This window comes from Mercurialis annua, linkage group LG8, assembly GCF_937616625.2.
Source record: "Mercurialis annua linkage group LG8, ddMerAnnu1.2, whole genome shotgun sequence".
NCBI classification, from domain to species: Eukaryota; Viridiplantae; Streptophyta; class Magnoliopsida; order Malpighiales; family Euphorbiaceae; genus Mercurialis; species Mercurialis annua.
In genome coordinates this window covers 37,511,061-37,533,271 of record NC_065577.1, presented here as the reverse complement: position 1 = coordinate 37,533,271, position 22,211 = coordinate 37,511,061, and the positions used below count along the sequence as shown (strand labels likewise).

Here is a 22,211-nt window from a genome sequence, read left to right as displayed (position 1 = left end):
CTACTAGAATAATCATGCTCGTAACGTGTTATAAATTTAAAAATAATATAGATCATATTTATAAACTAAACTAATTAGTAACTAATAAACATTTAAAATAACACAACAAAAGAATAGACATTTGAGAGAATTGCACTTCTTTAATGATTTTTTTTTCATTTGTATGATTTATTTGAATGGAATCTATTTTTCATCCGCTATGCATTTAATGCATTTACATGCATGTTAAAAATAGAGGATCGACAATTTTTACCTATACTAGATATGTAATTTGAATAATTGTCAAAAATAGAGGATTGTCATCCATGGATTCACACTATCTATAACAAATATAGAATTTTATTCATCAAAAATTTAATATATTCACATGCATGTCAAAAATAAAGAGTTGAAATTTGCACCTAATTGGTAATTTGAATAATTTAAAAAAGAATTAAATGCATAAAAAATCACCAATTTTCGCGTGTTTTTGGTATTTGACACGAACTTTTAATTTTGACATATAAATACACGAACTATCAATTTTTTGCATATATGACCAAGTTTCCGTTTTAGGTGAAAAACGGTGCCGTTTTAGGTATAAAACGGTGCCGTTTTAGGTCAAAAATAGTTCCGTTTTAGGTCGAAAACGGTGCCCGTGTTATATATGCAAAAAATTAATAGTTCGTGTAATTATCTGCTAAAATTAAAAATTCGTGTCAAATACTAAAAACACGCGAAAGTTGCTGATTTTTGGAGCAATTAAACCTTAAAAATATAAGTGCTTTTGTTGTACCTTCTATATCAAACTATAAGGGAGTCAAAGTTACATTAACTACAATGATTTTTTATATATTTTTTTGCCTTACAAGAATTTAATGATTACAGTTTATGAGCAACAACTTCTTTATTGATGTTTGAGATATCAGTGCCTCTATCACAGTTTATGAGCAACAACTTCTAAAAAGGGTTTTATAAGAATTATTTTATTTTCATTCCTAAAAAATCAGATTATAAAGAGCATGTCCCAACTTTGCAAGTCCTGTAAGTATGCATGAATTAATGGGAACTTCCTATGGCATCTCCAAAAATACTAGAACTGGTTAGGGCTGAGCAAAAATCAAATCAAACCGGATTGAAATTTGATGTTTGGTTAGCTATTCAGTAAAAACAGCCTGATTTGGTGGCCAAATTGGGAAATTTTAGAGTTTTGTTAACAGTTCAGTCAAAAAGTTTATATATTTAAAGCAAAACCCATACAAAGACCCTTGTACTATACTGTTTTTGTTCAGGAAGCCCCTACCCCAAACTTGTTTACGACCAGATCCCTCTACTTACTATATTCCGATTTGCATACCCTCATTTGGACGGAATTCAGCGCGTAATATTCAAACACCGTTACCTAGAGTAGAAGTAAATATGAAATCAATGTGGCAAACAAATTAGCCACTCATGCTCCACATGGCAGACACATAGAAAGTATTAATTTTGTCAAAAATACATCATCAATCATCTGTCACCCACCAAACCACTCCTTTTCTTTTTCTTTCGTTTTATTTTCTGTTTGGTTCATAGGAAAATCCTTTAAAATTTTCTCTCCACCAAGTACAACCCATTTCTTCTTTAATTCTTCAAATGGTGACCACCCGCAACACCCATCTTCCTTCTCCAGCATCCCGTGTTTTAATTGTGGGTAATTACTACCACGACGTTTTCATTCAAAACGACATTATTTCTGGGTGAATCTCTCAGCGGTGTATCCTCAATGGGCTTTCCTTACCTTCATAGCCATCGTTCTCAATGGGTTGTCCTTACCTTCTACCTTTATTGCCAAAGTCGGCAATAATTTTAAATATCAAGTTATTCACGCCTCAATTGTCGTTTCTAATTTCAAAACAACTATCTTTCATAACCATTTTGATTCTAGTGGTGGTATTCTACATGAAAATGGAAATCATGATCGAGTATTGAACGGGTCTGCACTTGTGACCCTATTCGGCCGACAGATCTTCTGGGTGTTGGAGGAGAGATATTACTTGAAATCGCTAAAAGAATGATTGAAACATGCGAGGTTGTTCGGCTTCCATACGATCTTCCAAATCAAGGGCTACAAATTTGAATGATTATCCGACTCTATGCGCTCATCTAAACGAATTGGAATCGTCCGGTTATTCTTTTTGCATTCTTGAACTTACGATGGTGTTGACTATAAATTCTGGCGGTAACGACATACTTCACTTTCTCTCTCGTTATGGGTTTTGATTTTTTTGATTGGTTGTAATAAATTGCAGACCAGCATTGTAATGGATTTTGATTATTTTTTACAGTGCCGGTGGCCGCTGTAGAGGTGGCGGAAGGGCCGTCGTTTTACCTTTTGAGCACTGTTTTGATGAAGATAGAGTATCCTATGCGGTGGAGGTGCAGAATATGAACAAATTCTCTTACTTTTACTTTTTTTTTGAAAAAATAATGGAAATGTGATGGAGAAGGAGGAAGAGAAGCGGAGATGGTGGTGGTACGATGGATGAACGAATGTGGTTGAGAATGAACGAATTCATGGTTGTGGTAAAAAAATTGTTCTGTTTCTTTTAGAGAAGTGAAGGAAATAAAAAAAAGATAAAATGGAAAAAGGTTGGTACAAGTAAAAGAGAAAATATCCAACGTGGAAATTTTTATAATTAGGTGTAAATTTCAACAGTTAGTTAACGGTAATGAACAGTTAGTTGACAGAAAGTGAGAGTCACGCTCTGAATTTCGTCCAAACAAGGGTATGAAAATCGAAATATAGTAAGTAGAGGGATCTGGACGTGAACAAGTTTGAAGTAGGGGCTTTATGAACAAAACCAGTATAGTACAGGGGCCTGCGTATGGGTTTTGCCTATATTTAACATAACCAAAAAAAAAAACGAACTTCTTAAAATTCAAAACGCTTTTTATTTGATTATATATCTAAATTTAGGAACTTCTCTTTTACTTTGCTTAAATATTTAAAGCTTTTTTTTGATTTTGCATAAAAAGTTATGGACTCATCAATATGTCCAAAACAATAAAAAAGAAAACAAAAACGAAGCCAACCAAAAAGTTTGGTAAAAAGAAATTTCGGTGTTTGATTAAAACTATAACAATTAGGTTGACCATTTACAAAACTTCTATATAAATGTTCGTCTGTTTTTTTTTAAAACTCACATATCAACCTATTTCACTGATAACACACTCTGAACACTTTATTTTTACAATTGAAATCAATAATCAAATATTAAATAACAAATAAAAACTTGAAAGTTTATTTATTAAGAAGGGAAAAGGACGCGACGACCAACGCTGAAAGAAGTCCTGAACTTTTTTGCATATGTACAAAAACAAGTTTTTGTAAGTTGTTAGTATTCACAAATGACTTCAGAGATGAATATGAAATTTATTAAACATGCACTCATGATATATATGCCTTTACCACCTCCGAAAAATTGCAAACCAAACCCGTCCTAGGACACGTTATTTTACCATTATTTTTCTTTGCCATCTCCTCGAGGGCCTGCAAAAGGAAAAATAAAAAAAATAGGTGAAGAGTCTCAACCAAATAATGCAAGTGATCGCAATTCAATATTTGGATAATTTGGACCTTAGCACTGTAGACATAACCATTGGGCAAGACGTGTGGTGGATTCTCGGTGTCCATCAGCTCTTTAGTTATGTAGCAAACCAGCTTTGAATGGTGCTGCTTAGAATATGGCAGAGGCAATGCCAATTTCCGGAAGCTCTCTTGCGATAAAGGATCCTCCTTTGTGCAATCATCTTCATAACAATATCTAATATCGTTTAAGATGAAGGAAGTACAGAGTTGGTAACATAAAATATTATCAAATGCCAAGATAGTGTATAAAATAAAGGTTAATACACCAAATATCATCTATGAACTATGTAGCATGAAAACAGAAATGCTGAAACGAAAAAAAGGCAGCAAATTAATGAATGACGGATACGGTGTTTTTAATGCTGATAAGCCTGCCTGTAAATATATATTCAGCAAAGGCTCAAGTGTCATGCCATATAGCCTGCAGAATTCCTGTTTAAATTGGTCGACTAAGTAATCCCACTGTTTCAGATCAAATAGTACCTGAAATGCAAAACATAAAACATCAAACCAATCTTCTCAATAAAACCGAGTTTAGTAATAAAGTTGCCATGAACGAAAAGAAGGTTTTAAACAAATTAAAGGTCCTTTTATTCATTCAAAATTCTTTTACACAATGCTTTGCTATATTCTATCTCGAGAAAGAAAAATACGTTGAACACTAAAATGAGAGAGATATAAAATTTCTTCACAGGATAAGAATATAGCAACGAATAAAAAAATCCGATTTAAAAAGTTCTGCGTCTGAATGGAGACACATAAAGGAAGAGTTCATTCCTGAGAATACTTAAAACTAAAGCTCTGGGAGAAGTCTTAGAATTGAATTTCGTAAGTCTAAGAAACAATGCATCCATGTCCAAGTAAAAAAAAGGTCAAGAAAGCACAAGCAAGGAGATGAATGAAATTCTTAAGTGAAAATAACCAAAGTAAAGAAGCAACATATACAATAAGGTCCAGAACTCCCAAGTTCTGAATAAGCAGACCCCTAAAATCCACAAAGCTGATCCCCATTAAATGCTGACTTTGCAACTGTACTACAGTATATTAGAGACTGGGAATTGACTTAAAATATACACCTGCCATCATCATTAATGGGAATAGGAAAGGAGTGGCCTTATTGGGTGGCTACAAATTCGATATATTCATAGAAAGGATGCCAATATATGTAATCATGGTTATCTTAAGAACTGAAGGCTAGTTTCTTAAAATGAAGAGTCATATGTTGATCACTACTAGTGCAAAAACATATATTTGGCCCTCCACCTGAAATCATCCTTTGCAAATACTTCCAGTAATTTCTTCTTTAATTCAGTTTGAAACAAGAATTATAGGTATATATATATATATTCCCTTGTCTAAAGCTTAGCATTAATTACCAGGTAAATAAATTTTTCACCTTCGCTTACGATGAAAAAAAAAACATCAAGATTTTTAGCGAAAACAAAAGTCTTATACAGACAGGCCACACAAGTACGCACATAAGCACATGCCCAAGAGAATTTTGATTTCTTTGAACTGCTAACCAAAAGTTCTACAATTTGTCAATTAACCAAAATTCATAAAGAACTATATCAATATACAGCAACAGAAACACTATAACTAGCATTTAAAAGGTTACCTTGTATTTTGAACATTCAGTGTGACATTTAAAAGCCAATGTTGCCATGACCTGCTGTAATTCTTTCATGTTAGTAGATCCCCATGAAGCAAGATATTTCCGAGAATATGCAATAGCACGCATGTTATTATCAGCTCGCACTAACTCTATGAACTCTTGAAGTCTCAACTGGAATTCCAATTTGCTCTGCCATCAGAAAAAGCAACAAGTATTAATAAAAATTACATAAATCTTTGGTAAGCTCAAATAGTAGCAAATTAATAACTTGTCTAAATTAACAGCGGAGAATCTTCTAGAAAGCCTTTGAATATCAAATAAAAGGTCAGTTTCCGGTTGGAAACTTTCAAAAGAACCCACGTATATCGATAAATAAAGAAAGCATGGGAAAATGGAACTCAACAATATTAGCATGATGACAAAGGAGACATTAATCAGAATAGGACATAATCATTGCATTTCAAAACCACAGTTTCTAGTACGAGTCTATAAAAGCGTTACGAATTGCTTAAAGAATGTTACAAAAACGTATCTCGACACCATTTAAAAAGAAACATGAAAAGGACAAGAATCAATATACTAAAGAGTATACTGTTTACTTGCCCAGACCAACGTGCTAATCAATTCAGAAGGTGATGCTTGCCTAACCATTGCATTCAACAACCGTATGCATGTCCTATTCTAGACATTCTTTCTTCCCTTGAACAGCACACATACATAGCAAAATTTACATATACAAAAATTTAGTTTCCCACATATTCCCAACCTTAATAATGCTAAATTAAATCATACCTCAAATTTTGAAAGTGCACTACAAGTCTACAGATATACTTAGCCATTAAAAAAATCACACGAGTCAAATATTAATTATCATTTATCAAGTAAAACACCACAAAAGAGAAATAACCAGAATTTCAACATTAAAAAAAGGATTTCTAGGAATTATTTTCAACCTTGGACTTCTTCAACCGGGACCTGTTATCAGCGCACCAGGCTAAAGCAGGAGCAACATCCCTATTCTGAAGCGCATCAATAACTTTTCTTGCTTCTTGAAATACATCAATATCAACAAGATCCTGCATTCAACTAGTTATAAGCATTCACAGTATAAACCCCTCACTGTCTCCTCCAGGGAGTTGGGGAATGCAAGAAAGAATGATGTCTTATCAAGTCTATCAAGTGTCATGGACTTCAATCTTTTAGAAGTACAACTAAAGAGGAAAATTATATAACAAAGGAGTTCAATGAAATCTTAATAATATTGGACAGTTCTATTAGTCCTATAACAATTAATATCGAAAGACCGTGTACATTTCTCACCAAAAAGATTGATACGATTATATCTACACAAAATAAAATAAAAATTCAGAAAAAAGCACCGCCACCAGAGATACACCACAGCTCATAAACTGAAACAACCAATGGGGATTACCATCATATTGCTGCTTTCAGCTAGCTTCATTCCAGTTTCGTAATAGGACATACGCAACATGTAATCCACAAGAATCCTCTTCAGACGTATGTTGTTCCATTCAGACAAATTCTCAGAATCTACTGATTCTAAATGGTCAATTCTAGCTCGACACCTTTGCGCTTGCAAGTTCTCTGTTTTACTTCCCTCCTCCAACTATACAACCCAAATCCAACACACTAATCATTACCAAAACAAAGTCCAACCAACATAAAACAAAAACTTATGCTTCAAAAATTAAAAAACAAGAAATTAATCCATTACTATTTCATTACTAATAGATTTTACTTTAACAATTTTTAGTATTAAAGGCACTAATTGTCTTCAAAATGCATGAAGATAAAAAAATCTAATTTCTGACATTTATTAAGTTAAATTCATTCTTTTTAGAAACAGCCAAATTAAGTGTATTTATAGCCTACAATACAGACTCACTTCCCCAAGCCGAAACCCAGTTAAACACTGGGATGGGGACCGCCCGCAAGCCCACATACTTAGCAATTCCGGGCTATTAATGGCCAGCAGTCCATTCCCAACCACCAGGGTTTGAACCCGGGATCATGGCACCCACATGGCTGAGACTTAGACCACCAAACCCGTTCAGGTGCCTATAATTATTTTATTCAATTCTTCTAATTTTTTTCGTCAAAATAAGCATTTACATGATTACATAACGATTAAATGTAATTCAATTATAATACAGTTCCAAACAAACCCTAAATACAGTAGATAATTATCAAATTGAACTAAACTCAGCTAATAAACTAACATAACTGAACCTCAATTAACTTCAAAATCTACTTAAAAAAACACATACAATTTAATTTACATTACCTTTCTTTTGAGACCTTGCAATTTGGAAACGAGATTAGTAAGGTGTTCAACAGCGTAATCTTTAGACAAATCAGAATTCGCCACGTCATTGACGCCGGAAATTATAGACGACACTTCTTTTTCAACGGCTCTGTAATTAGCTCGGATCGTTTTCTTGTAGTGCTCGAACGGAACGCGCAAGAATTGGTGTTCTAGCTTTAACGACTCCGCTAGTTTCGATGAGGTGGCGGTTGCCGTTGGCAGAAGTGACGTCGTTGACGGAGTTAGCGCCGGTGAAGCTGTTGACGGCGTTGATGCAGCGGAGTTTCCGTTCGGGAGAGGATCTATTTCCATTGTGGAGTGAGACGGTTTGATTTGGGATTGGAGACGATGGATTTCAGATCAGTCAGTGGTATGATTGGTAAAGAAACGACGGCGTTTCCTGAGAATTGTGGCTATTGACAGTGGTTGGATGTTGGGCTTCCTTTGCTACTAAATCCAGCCCAACCCATCTAATTAATTTATTATTATTTTGAAAATTATAGTTAATAAATTTTGATGATCTAAATGTATTTTACCGTTTTTTCTAAGAGGTATAAAAATGTGTTTGATGTTTTATATTGTGTAAGTAATTTCTAATTATTGATTTAATGGTGCTTTGGTTTAGCTAATAATGTTCACATCATTATAAATTGTTTTACATGCAATTCTTCAATAATTTCATAAAACAAACATAACAAAAAATGCAAGATGATGAGTAGAGGAGAAATTTTTAGGTAGATTCGGTTTACCACATTATCTATAGATTAAGCCTACGATATAATGACACGTCATTAAAATGATGACAATTTTATAAATTTATTTATTACTTATTTATACATTTGAATAGTAATATTTTGAAATTACCATCATTTTAATGACATATCATTATGTGATAAGTTTAATCTATGAATGACGTGCTGGATCGAGTCTACCTAAAAAAATTTATGAGTGGAGATGCATTCAAGCTTATTGAGTTTTTTCTAATACATGGCTTATCAAAATATATAAAAGCTAAAATTATAGCATCCTTGCCAAAACAAATGAAAAGTTAACAATCTTATAAAATTGTTAGTAAATTTGTTCATAGAACATGCTTGAAACAACATAATATTGTAAAATTTTAATCATTCAAAAACATTTTATCTTTTCAACTTTTTTTATTTGTGATCTATTTAAAAAGACCTAATTACTTAAAAAAAACTCCCACTTTATAACATTTTTTTGTTTATACTCCGACCTTGGAATTTTTTTTTGTAATGGCTAAGTATATCTGTAGACTTGTTTATTTGAATCCGCAGCGGGCTCCTCCTCTGGACAGAGAGTCTGAATTTTTTTTATTTAAAAATTATTTATTTTTACGGTTTTGTATTTAATAAATTATTAATAATTAATATAAATTAAATAATAATTAAAAGTTTAATTTTATGAAGAAGAATGTAGTTTTGTACCATTAATAACATTAAAGTCTAATTAGAATATAGGTTAAAAAATGAAGGACTATTTTAAACTTTATTTTAAATGAAAAGATTTCAATTTAATGCTTTACGGTATAGTTGAAAACGAAAAATTAAAAAAAGGGTACAAATGAATTTTTTCCTAGGTCGTGGTATAAACGAAAAAATATTACAAGTTGGGTTTGTTTTAAGTAATTAGGCCATTTAAAAAAAACAACTTAGTGTAATTGTATTTTAATTATAGTCGATTATTCTATTTTTAAATTTTTAATTTATGAAAAATAACAATAATTAATTTCTTCAATATTAACTTAATTTAATAATTATATTTTGATTGAAAAATAAATTAGGTTATAAATAAATAAATAAAAAACATTTTCTATAATAATATTTTTTTAAACTTTGTATAAATATTTTTAATTGATTATAATTATAATACCCTTGTTGAAATTATATTAAAATTGATAATTTTTGGAAGATGAGTCCAAAAAAAAGAAAGTCGAAAGCATTAAATATGGATATATGAATATTATTTATCAAAAAAGAAATGATATAACACAAATATCATTTATCAAAATAATAATAATAATATTTTGTTTTAGTGATTTGAGCCATAGAAAAAGGTGAAAAGAATAGAGATGTGGCTTGTGGTGCATCTACTTTCAATTTGGATGAACTTTCACTTTCTAATTTGCTTTATCATGGACAAAGCAAAACTTATACTCTTTTCTTGAAATAAAGTTAAAAGATGTAACATAATTTCCATTCTCAAAAGATAAATTACTCCAATTCAGTACGGTGAGTGGATAGTTTCTAGGTGGATTTTCATGTTAATGTATTGATGTATAAACTGAATTTAATTAATATTTGAGATTAAAAAAATTAGACACTCACCATTGTCTATTTATCTTGAATTTATTGATTTGTAATTTTAAATTACTATATGCCGATTTGGATTCATCATGATGAGCAAAAGGTCAATTTGGTCAATTAATTACATATAATATTTTTCATTTTTTGAACAAATAGGGACAAAGTTATTCAATATGAACAAATTATGAAATTATAATAACCTAATTTTTCCTTTATTTGATATACAAATAGAAAAAAATTGTTCTTAATAAATAAAAATATAAAATATATTGTTTTTAATTGATTAAAAGTTAAAACAGTTAAAAAAATTATTTGACAATAAATTATAAGTTCATAAACCGGATTAATCATTTATCCATCTCATATAATTATATAATTGTTTCTCAACAATGCACACAAAAGGATTGGAATATAATAATTTAATCTCTTCTCCTCGATAAGAAATCAGTGGCTCTTCTAAGTAAGAAAAATACTCATTCCGTCCTATAAAAATAGATCAAATTTTTATTTTTGATGTCTTAAAATATAGGTCAAGTTTTTATTTTAATATGATTAATTAAATTGAAATGTCAATTTTATTTTGTATTAATTACAACCATTTATATATGTTTTATCTTTGTGGGACGGAAGAATATTATGTTAGCATCAATGCAGTTTAGAAGGTAAGTGCAAGTTAATGCTAGTTTTTCATAATAATGATTATGGGCATCTAAATGTGCATATAGAAGATGATTATGTAGTGGTAATGCGTAAAAAGCTACATCATATATAAAGAAAGCCTAATGTTGTTTGCATCATAATGATGCTCCAAATCCCATGTTATTTTCTACCTTCTCATCCATAGTTGACAAAATTAAAATTACTTAAGTTGCTTTATATTAATACTTTTCCATCGGTTTATTTTCCCATTATATGTACAAACAAAAAGTGTCAAACTAATTTTACTTTTATTCACTAAATCTCAATTTATAAAGAGATATATTTAAAATTTAGAGTTCGTGATTTACTCGTTGAGAAATTTTTATACTAGTTGATTTAATTATTTAATAATATGTTTTAAATTTATTGACTCTATAGATTGTTTATATATTTACTAAAACAAATTTAATTATTTAATAAAATAATATTATTTAATTCAAATATGAATGAGTCAATAATATTTTATTAATATTGTATAATCTTATCTAACCGTAATTTAAATTAATACATCCCAAAGATCACTTAAATGAAAATTTAAGTTTAAAATTAATTTAAGGTCAAGTCGATTCAAAGGGTCATCAACCCCGCTCCTGTACACCCCGCTTTATGCGCGAATCCAAAAACATTTGAAAAATATAAATCATAATTCCTTATGACGAAATTACCCTCGTACTCAATTTAAAACTTTTCCATGCGTTACATTTGGCCCGCTCTCTCACTTTCCGTCACTATTCACTCAGACCAAAGAATTTCATTCGCCGTTTAACAACACAACTCTCTTCCGCAGTTCTTTTCATCGCCGGCAGTTCACGCCGTTAACATCACCACCGCCGGAACTTCACGCTGTTAACATCACCGCCGCCATCGGGTTCCCTTACAGTAGTAAGATTATTTTTATTTTTATTCTTTCACTCTGTTTTTTTGAACAACTCCGTTAATGACTTAATTGATTGATTCGAATATTTGATAAGTTTAATTTTGGTTTATCAATTCATTTTTTTGAAATTTGAATTTTTTTCTTGAGAAGTTTTTTTTAGTATCTGGCTAGTTATGGTAAGTAATTAAGTGCTTCAGATTTTTCAAAATCTTTATTTAATCCCTTGTTTTTTTTAATACTAAAATTTAAAGAAAGAAAGTAAACTTACTGGTTTTTTTGACCGTTAGAAATACTTGTAAGTGAAGTCTTTCTTTCTTATTTTTTCGTTCTTATCTTTTTTTTTTCTGTGTTCTGTTTGGTTTCCAAGAAAATTGAAGTAAGTGAAACGGAAAATTACTTTACATGCCTATCTTTTCGTGATTTTATTTTTTGGCACTGAAATTTTCTTGGTGACTTTGTTAGTGTGTTCTTTTTCTTTCTTAGTTTCTCAGCAAACAAACAAAGTGCAAAATGAAATCCATTTAGGGATTCTGATTAAGTTTATTATAAGTTTCAAATCTCGATACTGTTGTTCAGGAGTTAATTATATAATAATAAGAGTAAATTAAATGATTCTGTTTTTTTGTTAGATTATTTTAATATATTCAAGGCTATTAGGTTTGTATTATTGATGATTTAATTCTTGATTCATAAATAGTTTTTAGGGTTTTTGAGAACTATAAGTAGGGATAATTTGGTCTTTTTAGAGGGTTTTACTGATTTTGAGATTGAATCAGAATTCAGAAGCCCTGACATGTCTGTTTTGTTTATTATGATTTTTATACTAATCCCATACTTTTTCTGTATTGCTGTTTCTACATTAAAATATTCAACTTTTTTTAAGTTCTGTGATCATGGTTTATCTTTGTTTATTCATATTGTTTTTATTTCTATGATCATGATTTAGCTTTATTAAGAATGATTCATTTATTATAATTTTGGGAAACCTTTGATGGATATCTGAAATATAATAAATATGCATACTTGATACTTTATTGTTAGTTTATTTTGTGTAAGTAATGGGCTGCTGTTCTACTTTTTGGTTTTGTGTTTTTAATCAAAAGAAATAAATAACAGATACTGTTAGCTGTTTAGGCTAGTTTTTTGGTTATGTTATGATCAGTTAAGGTTTGAAGCTGTGAGTTCCTAGTGTTTATTCAATCATTTTTTCATATAACCATAAAAATGCTCTTACTTTTCTTATAGTTTATTTTCCCTTTTGCATAATCTCTAAATGGTTTTGGCCCTTTTGGGTATTATTCTTTAATTGTACTGATTATTTCAATTGCTAAAAGCTGGCTTTTATCTTTTTCTCATGTGATCCAACATTGTTAATGCATTGTAATACTATTAATTTTATTTGCTTCAGGTACTATTCATGATTATATCCACAAAACTGCATGTTTTTTTTCCTTTTATCAGATAGATCATAGATACCTTATTTCTAATAATAGTGGCATTATAAGAGAAAATCCTAGGATAGTGAACCTTCCAACTTTTTTGAATGAAGGTCTCTGCTCTTGCTTGTTATATGTCCTGTTTGCAGTAATTTTTTGTGATAATGCATTGGAGATTTTGTTTTTGATTCTTTCTTACTTTCGTTCATGTATTTGAGATTTTGTTTTTGATTCCAACGTTTGTTCATGTAATATAACTCCAGGTTCAGTGAAACTTCTTCCTTGTTAGAACTGCCTATAAAGACTAAGTTCAGGAAGCCCAGCTTTTCATGAAGTATTGGTAGAAATTTTCTTTCTGACCACAAATGAAGAAGCTATTCTTTTTTAAATCTTCTTCCTCTAGTAATGGAAACAACTCTCGTGGTGTTTTAACTGATAAGCAAGTTAGCGATCAGGCCGAGAATGGTTTTCGAAGTCCAAATGGATTATTTTCAAAATCTCGAAAGCAAACATATGAGAATTCAAGCTCAAGCGAAAATTCATTTCTTAGGAGGAGCCGCTCAATGTCATCAGCTGCCTTTCTTGGTGATGAATTTCAGCAAAATGACTTTTCTTGCTTAGGTGATCAAAATAGGTCTCCTACTAGCAGCATCAGTAGCGATCCTCATCACGAGTGTGATCGTCCTTCCAGGTGAGGCTTTGACTGATTAATTTTATTGTCAACTAATTAATTATTAAAACTTTCATTGTACATTTAAGCTAAACTTGTTTTAGATAGTATGCCTCTGCCTTATTATTGATTCATTACTGTGATTTTTCTCTATACTAGGAGACGGTATGCTGCTCTTGAACGGCGAGGCAAAGCAACGCGATTTGGGGCTGCGGAAGCTAATGAATATTTACACAGACAAGATAGGCCTGGTTCTTCTAAATCTCGTCATAATTCATCAGAAAGCTCTACATCTAGTAATGTCTCAAGTAAAGTTTTGGATCGCTATATTGATGGAGAGCAGCAGCTTGAGAGGAGCGAGCCAAAAAGCAATACTCATCAAAGAAATTTTGCTGGGAGTGGCAATACTAGTGGTAGACTTCCTCCACGAGTTCAATATACAGCCCCTGCTTCACCAATGGATGGTGTCAAAGATAAACCAAGGTCTCATTCATTTAGGGATGCTAAAGGTACCCAACTTAATTTTTATAGTGAATCGATAGACAATGGATTTGGTCATGATTCTCCAAGGAGACTTGCAAAGGATGTTATAGAGAGACTGTCACAAACTCATTCTTCTCGTAAATCGAGTTTGAGGGAGTATAACTATGATGCACCAATAACGATTGAAGATGTCTATTGTGGATCGATGAATAAAGGCTTCAATTCATTTATAGATGTTCCTTTCCGAGAAAGTTACTCATTGGAGGAACCTTTGAAATCTAGTCAAACTGAGAATGCAGTAGATGCAGAACTAAAGCGCAGGTCTAAAGAAGCTGAGGAGAGGGTCCTTCTTCTTTCTGAAGAAATCGAGCAAGAATACCTTCTTCAGGATAGTAGATTTGATGTGTCATCCTTGATTCAAACGATTAGAAACTTATCAGAGGATAAATTAAGCTTAGCAATTGAGGTGTCAGGTCTTCTAGTCTCCCGAGTTGCCGATAGAGATACTTTCAAAGAAGAAGTACAGTTGGCGAAATCAGAATTGGAGTCACAGACCCGAAGACTTGAGAAGGAGAAGAATGAGTTGCAGTCAGTATTGGAAAAAGAGTTGGACAGAAGGTCAAGTGACTGGTCATCGAAGCTTGAGAAGTATCAATCTGAAGAACAGAGACTTCGTGAGCGTGTTAGAGAGCTTGCAGAGCAGAATGTTTCACTTCAGAGGGAAGTCTCTTCTATAAGTGAAAGGGAGCAACAACTTCAACGCCTAAATTCAACGGTAGAAGAGTTGAGCAAAGAAAATCATGATCTAAGAGAAAATTTCTGTGAATTACAAAATAAGCATGCAGTGGTAGAAGATGACCTCAATTGCATAAAAAGGAATTTTAAAGATAAGGATAAAGAGTGCAAAGAGTTGCAGAAGTCCACTGCCAGATTGTTAAGAACCTGCAATGAACAAGGGAAGTCGATTGAGGGCCTGCGGGAAGCATTTAGTGAGGATTTTGAGAAGAAGCAGTCATTTGACAAATTTGACAAGCACATGATGAAATTGCAAATGGAGCAAATGAGGTTAACAGGTGTAGAATTGGCTTTGAGAAGGGAGGTGGATTCTCATAGGATTGAAATTGATTCCCTTCGCCAAGAGAATATAATTTTGCTGAGTCGTTTAAAGGGCAAGGGGGAAGAGATTGGTGCTTTAACTTTCAAGCTAGATAAGGAAATTTGGACCCGTACGTGCTGCCTGCAAAATCAAGGGCTGACAATGCTGAAGGAGAGCACTATCCTGTGCTCCAAGTTATTGGAAATCATTAGACGGGATACAAGCCAGCAAATGGAGACCAAGCAGGGCATGGAACTTGGAAGAAGTGGTTTAGATGGGCAATTTCTTGTTGAAGCCGATATGAAAACCCAAAGCCTAAAGCGTGGAATTGAAAATTTTGCAAGGAGTTTGCAGACGATATCTTCTTTGCAACAAGAGAAGTCCAGTCCAGGTGCTTTGAAATTTGAGTTGCCATGCACTAATGGCGATGGGCCATCTTTACTAAATGACCAAACTCTGGAAGTAAGTTGGCAGATAGAGAATTTAAAGTTCTCTTAATTATTTATTGCGAAAACTGTCTCTTTTTATTAACTGTTAAGAGTTTATACAATTCATTATTCTTTATGAACTCTGCTCTCTTTATCTAGATAGTTATTCTAATATTAGTAAATTTATCTAGATTCTGTTTGTATTCTCATAGTTAGTATTGTTTTATTAATTTTTTTTCTTAACCTTTTGTAGGATTCCTTGAGGTGTGAGCTGAAGGCAGAAACTTTACTTACAAGTCTTTTGAGAGAGAAACTATACTCAAAAGAATGTGAAGTGGAGCAGCTTCAAGCTGAACTGGCAGCAGCAGTTAGGGGTAATGAGATCCTTCGATCTGAAATCCAAAATGCTATGGACAACCTTTCCTGTGCTGGCCATAAGTTGAAAGACTTTGAATTACAGGTAAAAAAATTATTCTTGTTGGAGTTTATGATGCTAATACATTGAACTTATCATGTTGTGCCTCATTCACAAATCATAACAATTTGTACTTCTAAGCCGCTGTTGATTTCACAATAGTACATTTTGCTTGATAACTAGATCGATATAGGTATAATTTACGTAAATTGATGGTTTCTGCGTATGCATTTTTTTTTTATTTGTTAAGCATTTGTTTCAATTTTCTTAGATTTCGTGATAGAACTTATGTGACATTGCTTTATAATCCTGCAATTTTTGAACAAGTTTGAGTACTGCACCTACAAAATACAAATAGAAAATGTAGCACTGCCAGTTTTGTTTATTTGCTTTGCATGTCAAACTTTTATGTTGCACGGGAACTTCTCAGGTCCTACAATTTTGGTGTTCTGTTTCCATTTTCAGAAACGTTTTTGAAACTCCGAATCGCACTATTTTATAACTTATACATGTAAACAATTCTGTTTTAACCTTTTCCGTTTTGGCATCTAACGTTTTCGTGCTACATAAATGACCTTCAAGACATTTTCAATATTAGTTTATTTCCTATGAAACAGATGCAAAAGAAGGACGAGAGCATAATCCGATTAGAAAATGACCTTCAAGAATCGCTGAAGGAATTAACAGTTATTAGGAGCATTCTACCCAAAGTTTCCGAAGAAAGAGATTCGATGTGGGAAGAACTAAAACGGTACAATGAGAAGAATATGTTACTGAACTCGGAGGTTAATAGCTTGAAAAAGAAGATAGATACACTTGATGAAGACATTCTTCTCAAAGAAGGTGAGATCACAATTCTGAAAGATACTTTACGCAGCAACAGAACTTTTGACCTTCTTGCTAGCCCTGATTATGGTAATGATTTCTTGCTGAAATGATTGTTACAGAGCTGAATATTTTGGTAGATTGTGCAAATACAGTGTTCATAAAATTTTATCTTATAGTTGGCAATTGTGTTTTTTCTTGAGGTATTTTTCAAGGTTTTATTGTTTTTTTTTTATATATTTTGGGGGTTTTAATGGGTTACATGGTATACAGCATTAATACTGTGATTTTTTTTGTATAAGACAATTTCATATATAATTGTACTTCGCTGGTTTCTGTTTCTTTATTAAGTTTGTGTACATATATAATAAAAATAAAAATGGTTAAGTATGAAGTGTAATTTTTAAATTTTTTCAATATTTTATTCGCTAGTCATGCTAAAATTTATGATTTAATTTATAATTAATCCAAAAAAATTACAAAATAAAGAATTAAAATATAAAAAAAATACCCAAAAAAACAAAAAATAGACCAAAAAATACTAACACGCGAAAGAAACAACAAAAGATACCAAGAGAACACATAAAGATATATCTAACAAACATACACATACAGACCAATTAAAAAAATGAAAAAAATACTCTAAAAAGCCAAGAAAACCTTAAGACTAAAAACACACTTAAAAACACACATGCATTACAATCTATAGTCAATTGAGCATACCATGTGTTGACTACGTATTGACCGCACATTGACCATCAGAAGACCTCCGCTGACTCCTGCTTGGAAACTTTTCCGGCCTATTCTCCCGACTTTTCACCGGACTCCGGAAATATATTTTTGATATTTGTCTGACGTTTCTGTTGTTTTTTAAGGTAATATTTTTGCAAATAAAAATTGAAAAAGGTAAAATAAAAATAAAAATGGTCAAGTATGAATTGTAATTTTTTTTAAATTTTTCAATAAATTTATAAATAAATTTTTAAAGAAGGTGAGTGGTATTACTTTCCTCTTTATACTTTTTATATGAATAGGGTAAATAACATTTTATAAATTTTAAATATATATATTATACTATATTAATAATTAATTATAGATATACTCAATAATTGAAAGCATGTGTTTAAAAATCATACGGTTCCAATACTGCCGGCAGTTCCAAGAATGTTACATATACATTATGAATATGTAACATATTCATAATATGTATATAACACATTATTATGAATATGTAACATATTCATAATGTATATGTAACTGTTTGCACCGGCCCAAAAGGATTGCTGGATCAAGAGTTTCGTGTGGGCTTACAAAGGGATCAGGCCCAAAAGAAAGCTTTTTATTATTATTATTATTGCCTTTTCTGTTTTATTAGGAGTTTGTAGCTCATTAGGAGTGATTTTCTTTCAGAGTCTTAGTCCTAGTTGAATTAGGAGTCTTGATTATGAGGAGCTATAAATAGCTCAGAACTTTATTATTTTTGTATCAACAAATCAATCAATCAAAAACCAAGCCCAGTGCTTTTTATCTCGCAATCTCCGGATTGTTTTAATTTAGGAGTAGTTTTCGGTATTAATCTCGCCTGAGTTCTTAACTCCCAGATTATTACTTTTTAGATCACGTGGTTAAGTGTTTTTAACCAAACAAGCCCTGCGAATATCTACATAGGTTCGTTAAAGCATCAAACCTCAAACCGATCCCGATTATAAATTCAAAGATTCGAGTCCGGAATATTTCCAGGCGAACATCTTTTGGCGACTCCACTGGGGACCAGTTTATGGTTAGCACAAAAACGGACTTTAAGGACGATTCCAGGCACGCTCGGTCCATACGCCGACAACAACGGAAGGAAGGTGACATAATAGACGAATCAGATTCGGATAGATCGGAAATCATGGCCAAGGACAAACAGGTGAACCAATCAAGCAAGGTGCCGAATACAACGGATACCGAGGGGAACCTGCCTAAGGACAAGATCGACGACGCGACCGATGATATGATAGACTACTCACGTCAGCTTCCTCCCTCTCGCCCTTCTTTATCACAGGCCGACTTCTCGGCCATGAGGGGCGAGATAGCGCAGGAGAACAAGCAGATGTTCGACGGTGCTATGCATCAGATGTCCGAAGTAATGAGGAACATCATGGCCGACCAAACGTCGGTCCAAAGGCAGATCCAAGGGAACTTGGACGGCCTCAACAAGGCAATGGAAAACATGGGGCGATTATTTTCTGGGCAATCCACCGCCGATCAGGGGTACAGAAGGGCCGAACAGAACCAAACACCGAGCCGTTTTGGTCAACCAGGTGGTTCGGCCGAACAACAACCCAACAAGATGGGATATACATATGGTTCCGTTAACCTCTTGACGAGGAACGAGGCCGAATTCTCAGGAAGGGCCGATCACCCGGGGGCAAGCTCGTCAAACCCACAAGGCGAAGCTAGACCACAAGGGGGAGCTACTGGAGCCAACACCCAGGAGCCCAACGTGGGCGAACGATCATGCTCTGAGGGAGGCGATCCAAATATATACAATCAAGGGCAACTCGTGGACATGCTAGAGAGGCTCGGGGTGGACCTGCGACCTATGCCTCGCCCATCGTACATGAAACCATATCCAGACTGGATCGACAAGTTATATCCTTTCCCAAGGGGGTATAAAGTGCCGGAGTTTAGTCTATTTTCAGGCGAGGAGAAGGGGCAATCTACGGTTGAACATGTCGCCCGGTTTTCGGCCCAATGCGGCGAAGCAGCTGCTCACGATTTCTGGAAGCTCCGGCTTTTCGCCAGCTCCTTGACAAAAATGGCGTTTACGTGGTACTCTAGATTGTCGCCCAATTCGGTGGATACATGGAAGGACCTCGAAATCCTCTTCCATGAGGAGTTTTACAGGGCACCGCCTGATGTCACCCTGGCCGACCTCGCCTGAATCTCGCAGCTACCGAGCGAATCGGCAGAAAAGTATATCGGCCGATTTAGAAACCTCAGGACTAGGTGCTCCACCAAAATGTCAGAGGCCGATTGCGTACCGATGGTGGTAAGAGGGATGAGTTTCGCCATGAGGGAGCATTTCGAGGGCCACAGGTTTCGTGACTTGTTCGAGCTAACGAACAGGGTGACGAGCTACGAAAGACTCCTCCAGGAGAAAGAACAGAGGAGAGGCGCATCTAAAGGGACCTATTACAAAGACCAGCTTGACGTGGCCGTGGTGTCCGACAGTGAGGATAGCGGTTCCGAAGATGAAGTCAACATGGCCGAATTTTTGGGAACAAAACCCCTGGAATGTTCGGCCTTGCGAAAGCCTGGCTTTGTTAAGAGAAATAAAACTGCGGTGGTACAAAAGGAGTATTCGTTCGACCTGACCAAAGCGGACGACATATTTGATGCCTTGTTGAAAGATGGACAGATCGCCTTAAGCGAAGGTCATACAATTCCACCATCGGAGGAGCTGGTCGGTAAAGATTATTGCAAGTACCACAATTCCTGGAGGCACAGCACGAACAATTGCGTAAATTTCAGAAACGTGATCCAGAAGGCGATTAACGAAGGAAAACTTCTGTTCCCAACGAAGAAAGAGGCCGATGCTAAATACGTGTCTATTAACATCGTTCGGCCCCACTTTGATAGCTACCTAGAGCAAGGGCAGATACAAAGCAAGTGGAACCCTAGAAGGCCCAAGTCGAGAGTAGAGACCGATGGTTCAAAGTGGCGAGGAGAAAAAAGACGACCTCAGCAACAGAAGAGGAAGCGATACAGCTCGCCCACTGCAGATATGACTTGCCCATCATGCAGCACGTGTTTTAAGGTCAAGGGAGGCGAGAACACGAGGAAGCATCCCAAGACCTTTAAACCAAAATCGCCCACAGAGCAGTGGCAGAGGCATGAGCCACAGCGGAAGCCTACCACTAACGTATTCAAGAGGATATTTCGGCCAACGGAGGAGACCCCTCGTATGAAGAAAACCCAGAAGAGGCGAATGCAAAGGCTGCGACAAGAGTCGCGGGCGAATCACGGGGCAGAATCGGCTCACAGAGAGCAGCGCGGAAATAGGCCAATAGTCGAGAGATTGGGGGCAAGGAACCAGGCCGATATGGATACCAAATCGCCTGATAGGCGAAATGCCAAGGTAAGGAAGGTATGGATGCCAAAAGGCGAGAAACAAGTGACCGATGTGGCCGTTACGGCAGTAGTTCACGAGGAGAACGAAGATTCCAGCGGCCGATCGTCCTATAAGGACGTACTCGTATCGCATCAGGGTGGCCAGCTCAAAGCAAGATTGCCCAAATACCGCGAGGTCGTCGTCTCGCATAAGAAGGGAGTGTTGAAAGCTTGGGTCCCGGTGGTAAGAGACGAATACGGAGTAAAGGTGGTCACACTCCCTGACTCATACAGAAGTAAGCCCGGGCAGAAAGCGACGTTGGAAGGCGATGTGATCGTCCCGGAAGGAGACAGCGCCGACAGTACGGCGGTAGTATCTCTTAGCAAACCTCCAACGAGGATGACAAGGCACATTCGACCACTGTACATCAAGGCCGATTTGAATGGGGTTTCAATCAACAGGGTCCTTATCGATAACGGGGCTGGCGTTAATATACTACCGGCAAAAATGCTCAAAAAACTGGGCATAACGCGGGATCAGCTTGACCCGACCGATGTTTATATGACCGACTTCGCAGGAGGCGAAACGCCGGCCGAAGGGTACATCACCCTCCGAATAAAAGTAGGGCGAGTGGAAACCGAAGAAGGGTTTTTCGTGGTCAATGCCCGGAGCAACTACAACATCCTACTCGGCCGAGATTGGATACACTCCAATATGTGTATACCATCAACCATGCATCAAATGCTCTTCTTCATATGGCGAAATGACGGCGAGGCCAAAGTTGTGCAGGGCGACCCCAATCCCTTCGGCGAAGACCATAATGTGCTTGAAGCACGTTTATATGATGAGGAAGTGCGCAACATACAATCCCTCAGTTCAAAAGGAGAAACGAGCGTTCCTCGCCTGTTGGTTAACTCAGATCGGCCAGTATTAGTGACCCTCGGGGGCAAAGGCCGATCCACCATCCTCAGAGATTCAAAATGATAGCACGACATAAAGAATTGAGGGAGAAAATTAGACAGTTAACCTCGTTGTATGATATTACATCGGCCGAATGCATCTACGAGGACCAGGATCAAGACCCAACAGGATCGTTGCGGATTGGGGACATACGATTGGCAACCGGGAAGTTAGAAGATGATCCCGCCCAAGTACAGGACGACCTCCTCGAAATCAATCTGGGGACAGATGAATCGCCTAAGCCTATATATATCAACGCAGGACTGGACGAGGGATTCAGAAAGCAACTGGTCGCTCTACTCATTGAGTTCCGCGACTGTTTTGCCTGGTCGTATGATGAAATGC

General features: G+C 35.0%; 2 protein-coding genes across 2 annotated transcripts; one reads left to right on the top strand and one right to left on the bottom strand.

Annotated features, from left to right (window-relative positions):
• Positions 1-3,240: 3,240 nt before the first annotated feature.
• LOC126661367 (protein MAEA homolog) lies at positions 3,241-7,929 on the bottom strand. The gene is made up of 7 exons (XM_050355200.2): positions 7,531-7,929; positions 6,658-6,852; positions 6,179-6,301; positions 5,229-5,414; positions 3,960-4,093; positions 3,599-3,785; positions 3,241-3,511 (listed from the first exon to the last, which is right to left on the bottom strand). Exons 1-7 carry the CDS (start codon positions 7,861-7,863, stop codon positions 3,410-3,412), a joined length of 1,260 nt encoding a protein of 419 aa, XP_050211157.1. The 5' UTR covers positions 7,864-7,929; the 3' UTR covers positions 3,241-3,409.
• A 3,301-nt stretch (positions 7,930-11,230) lies between these two features.
• On the top strand, positions 11,231-17,153 carry LOC126661343 (uncharacterized). Its single transcript, XM_050355172.2, has 5 exons — positions 11,231-11,459; positions 13,154-13,581; positions 13,720-15,601; positions 15,821-16,027; positions 16,600-17,153. Exons 2-5 carry the CDS (start codon positions 13,256-13,258, stop codon positions 16,918-16,920), a joined length of 2,736 nt encoding a protein of 911 aa, XP_050211129.1. The 5' UTR covers positions 11,231-11,459; positions 13,154-13,255; the 3' UTR covers positions 16,921-17,153.
• Positions 17,154-22,211: the final 5,058 nt, after the last annotated feature.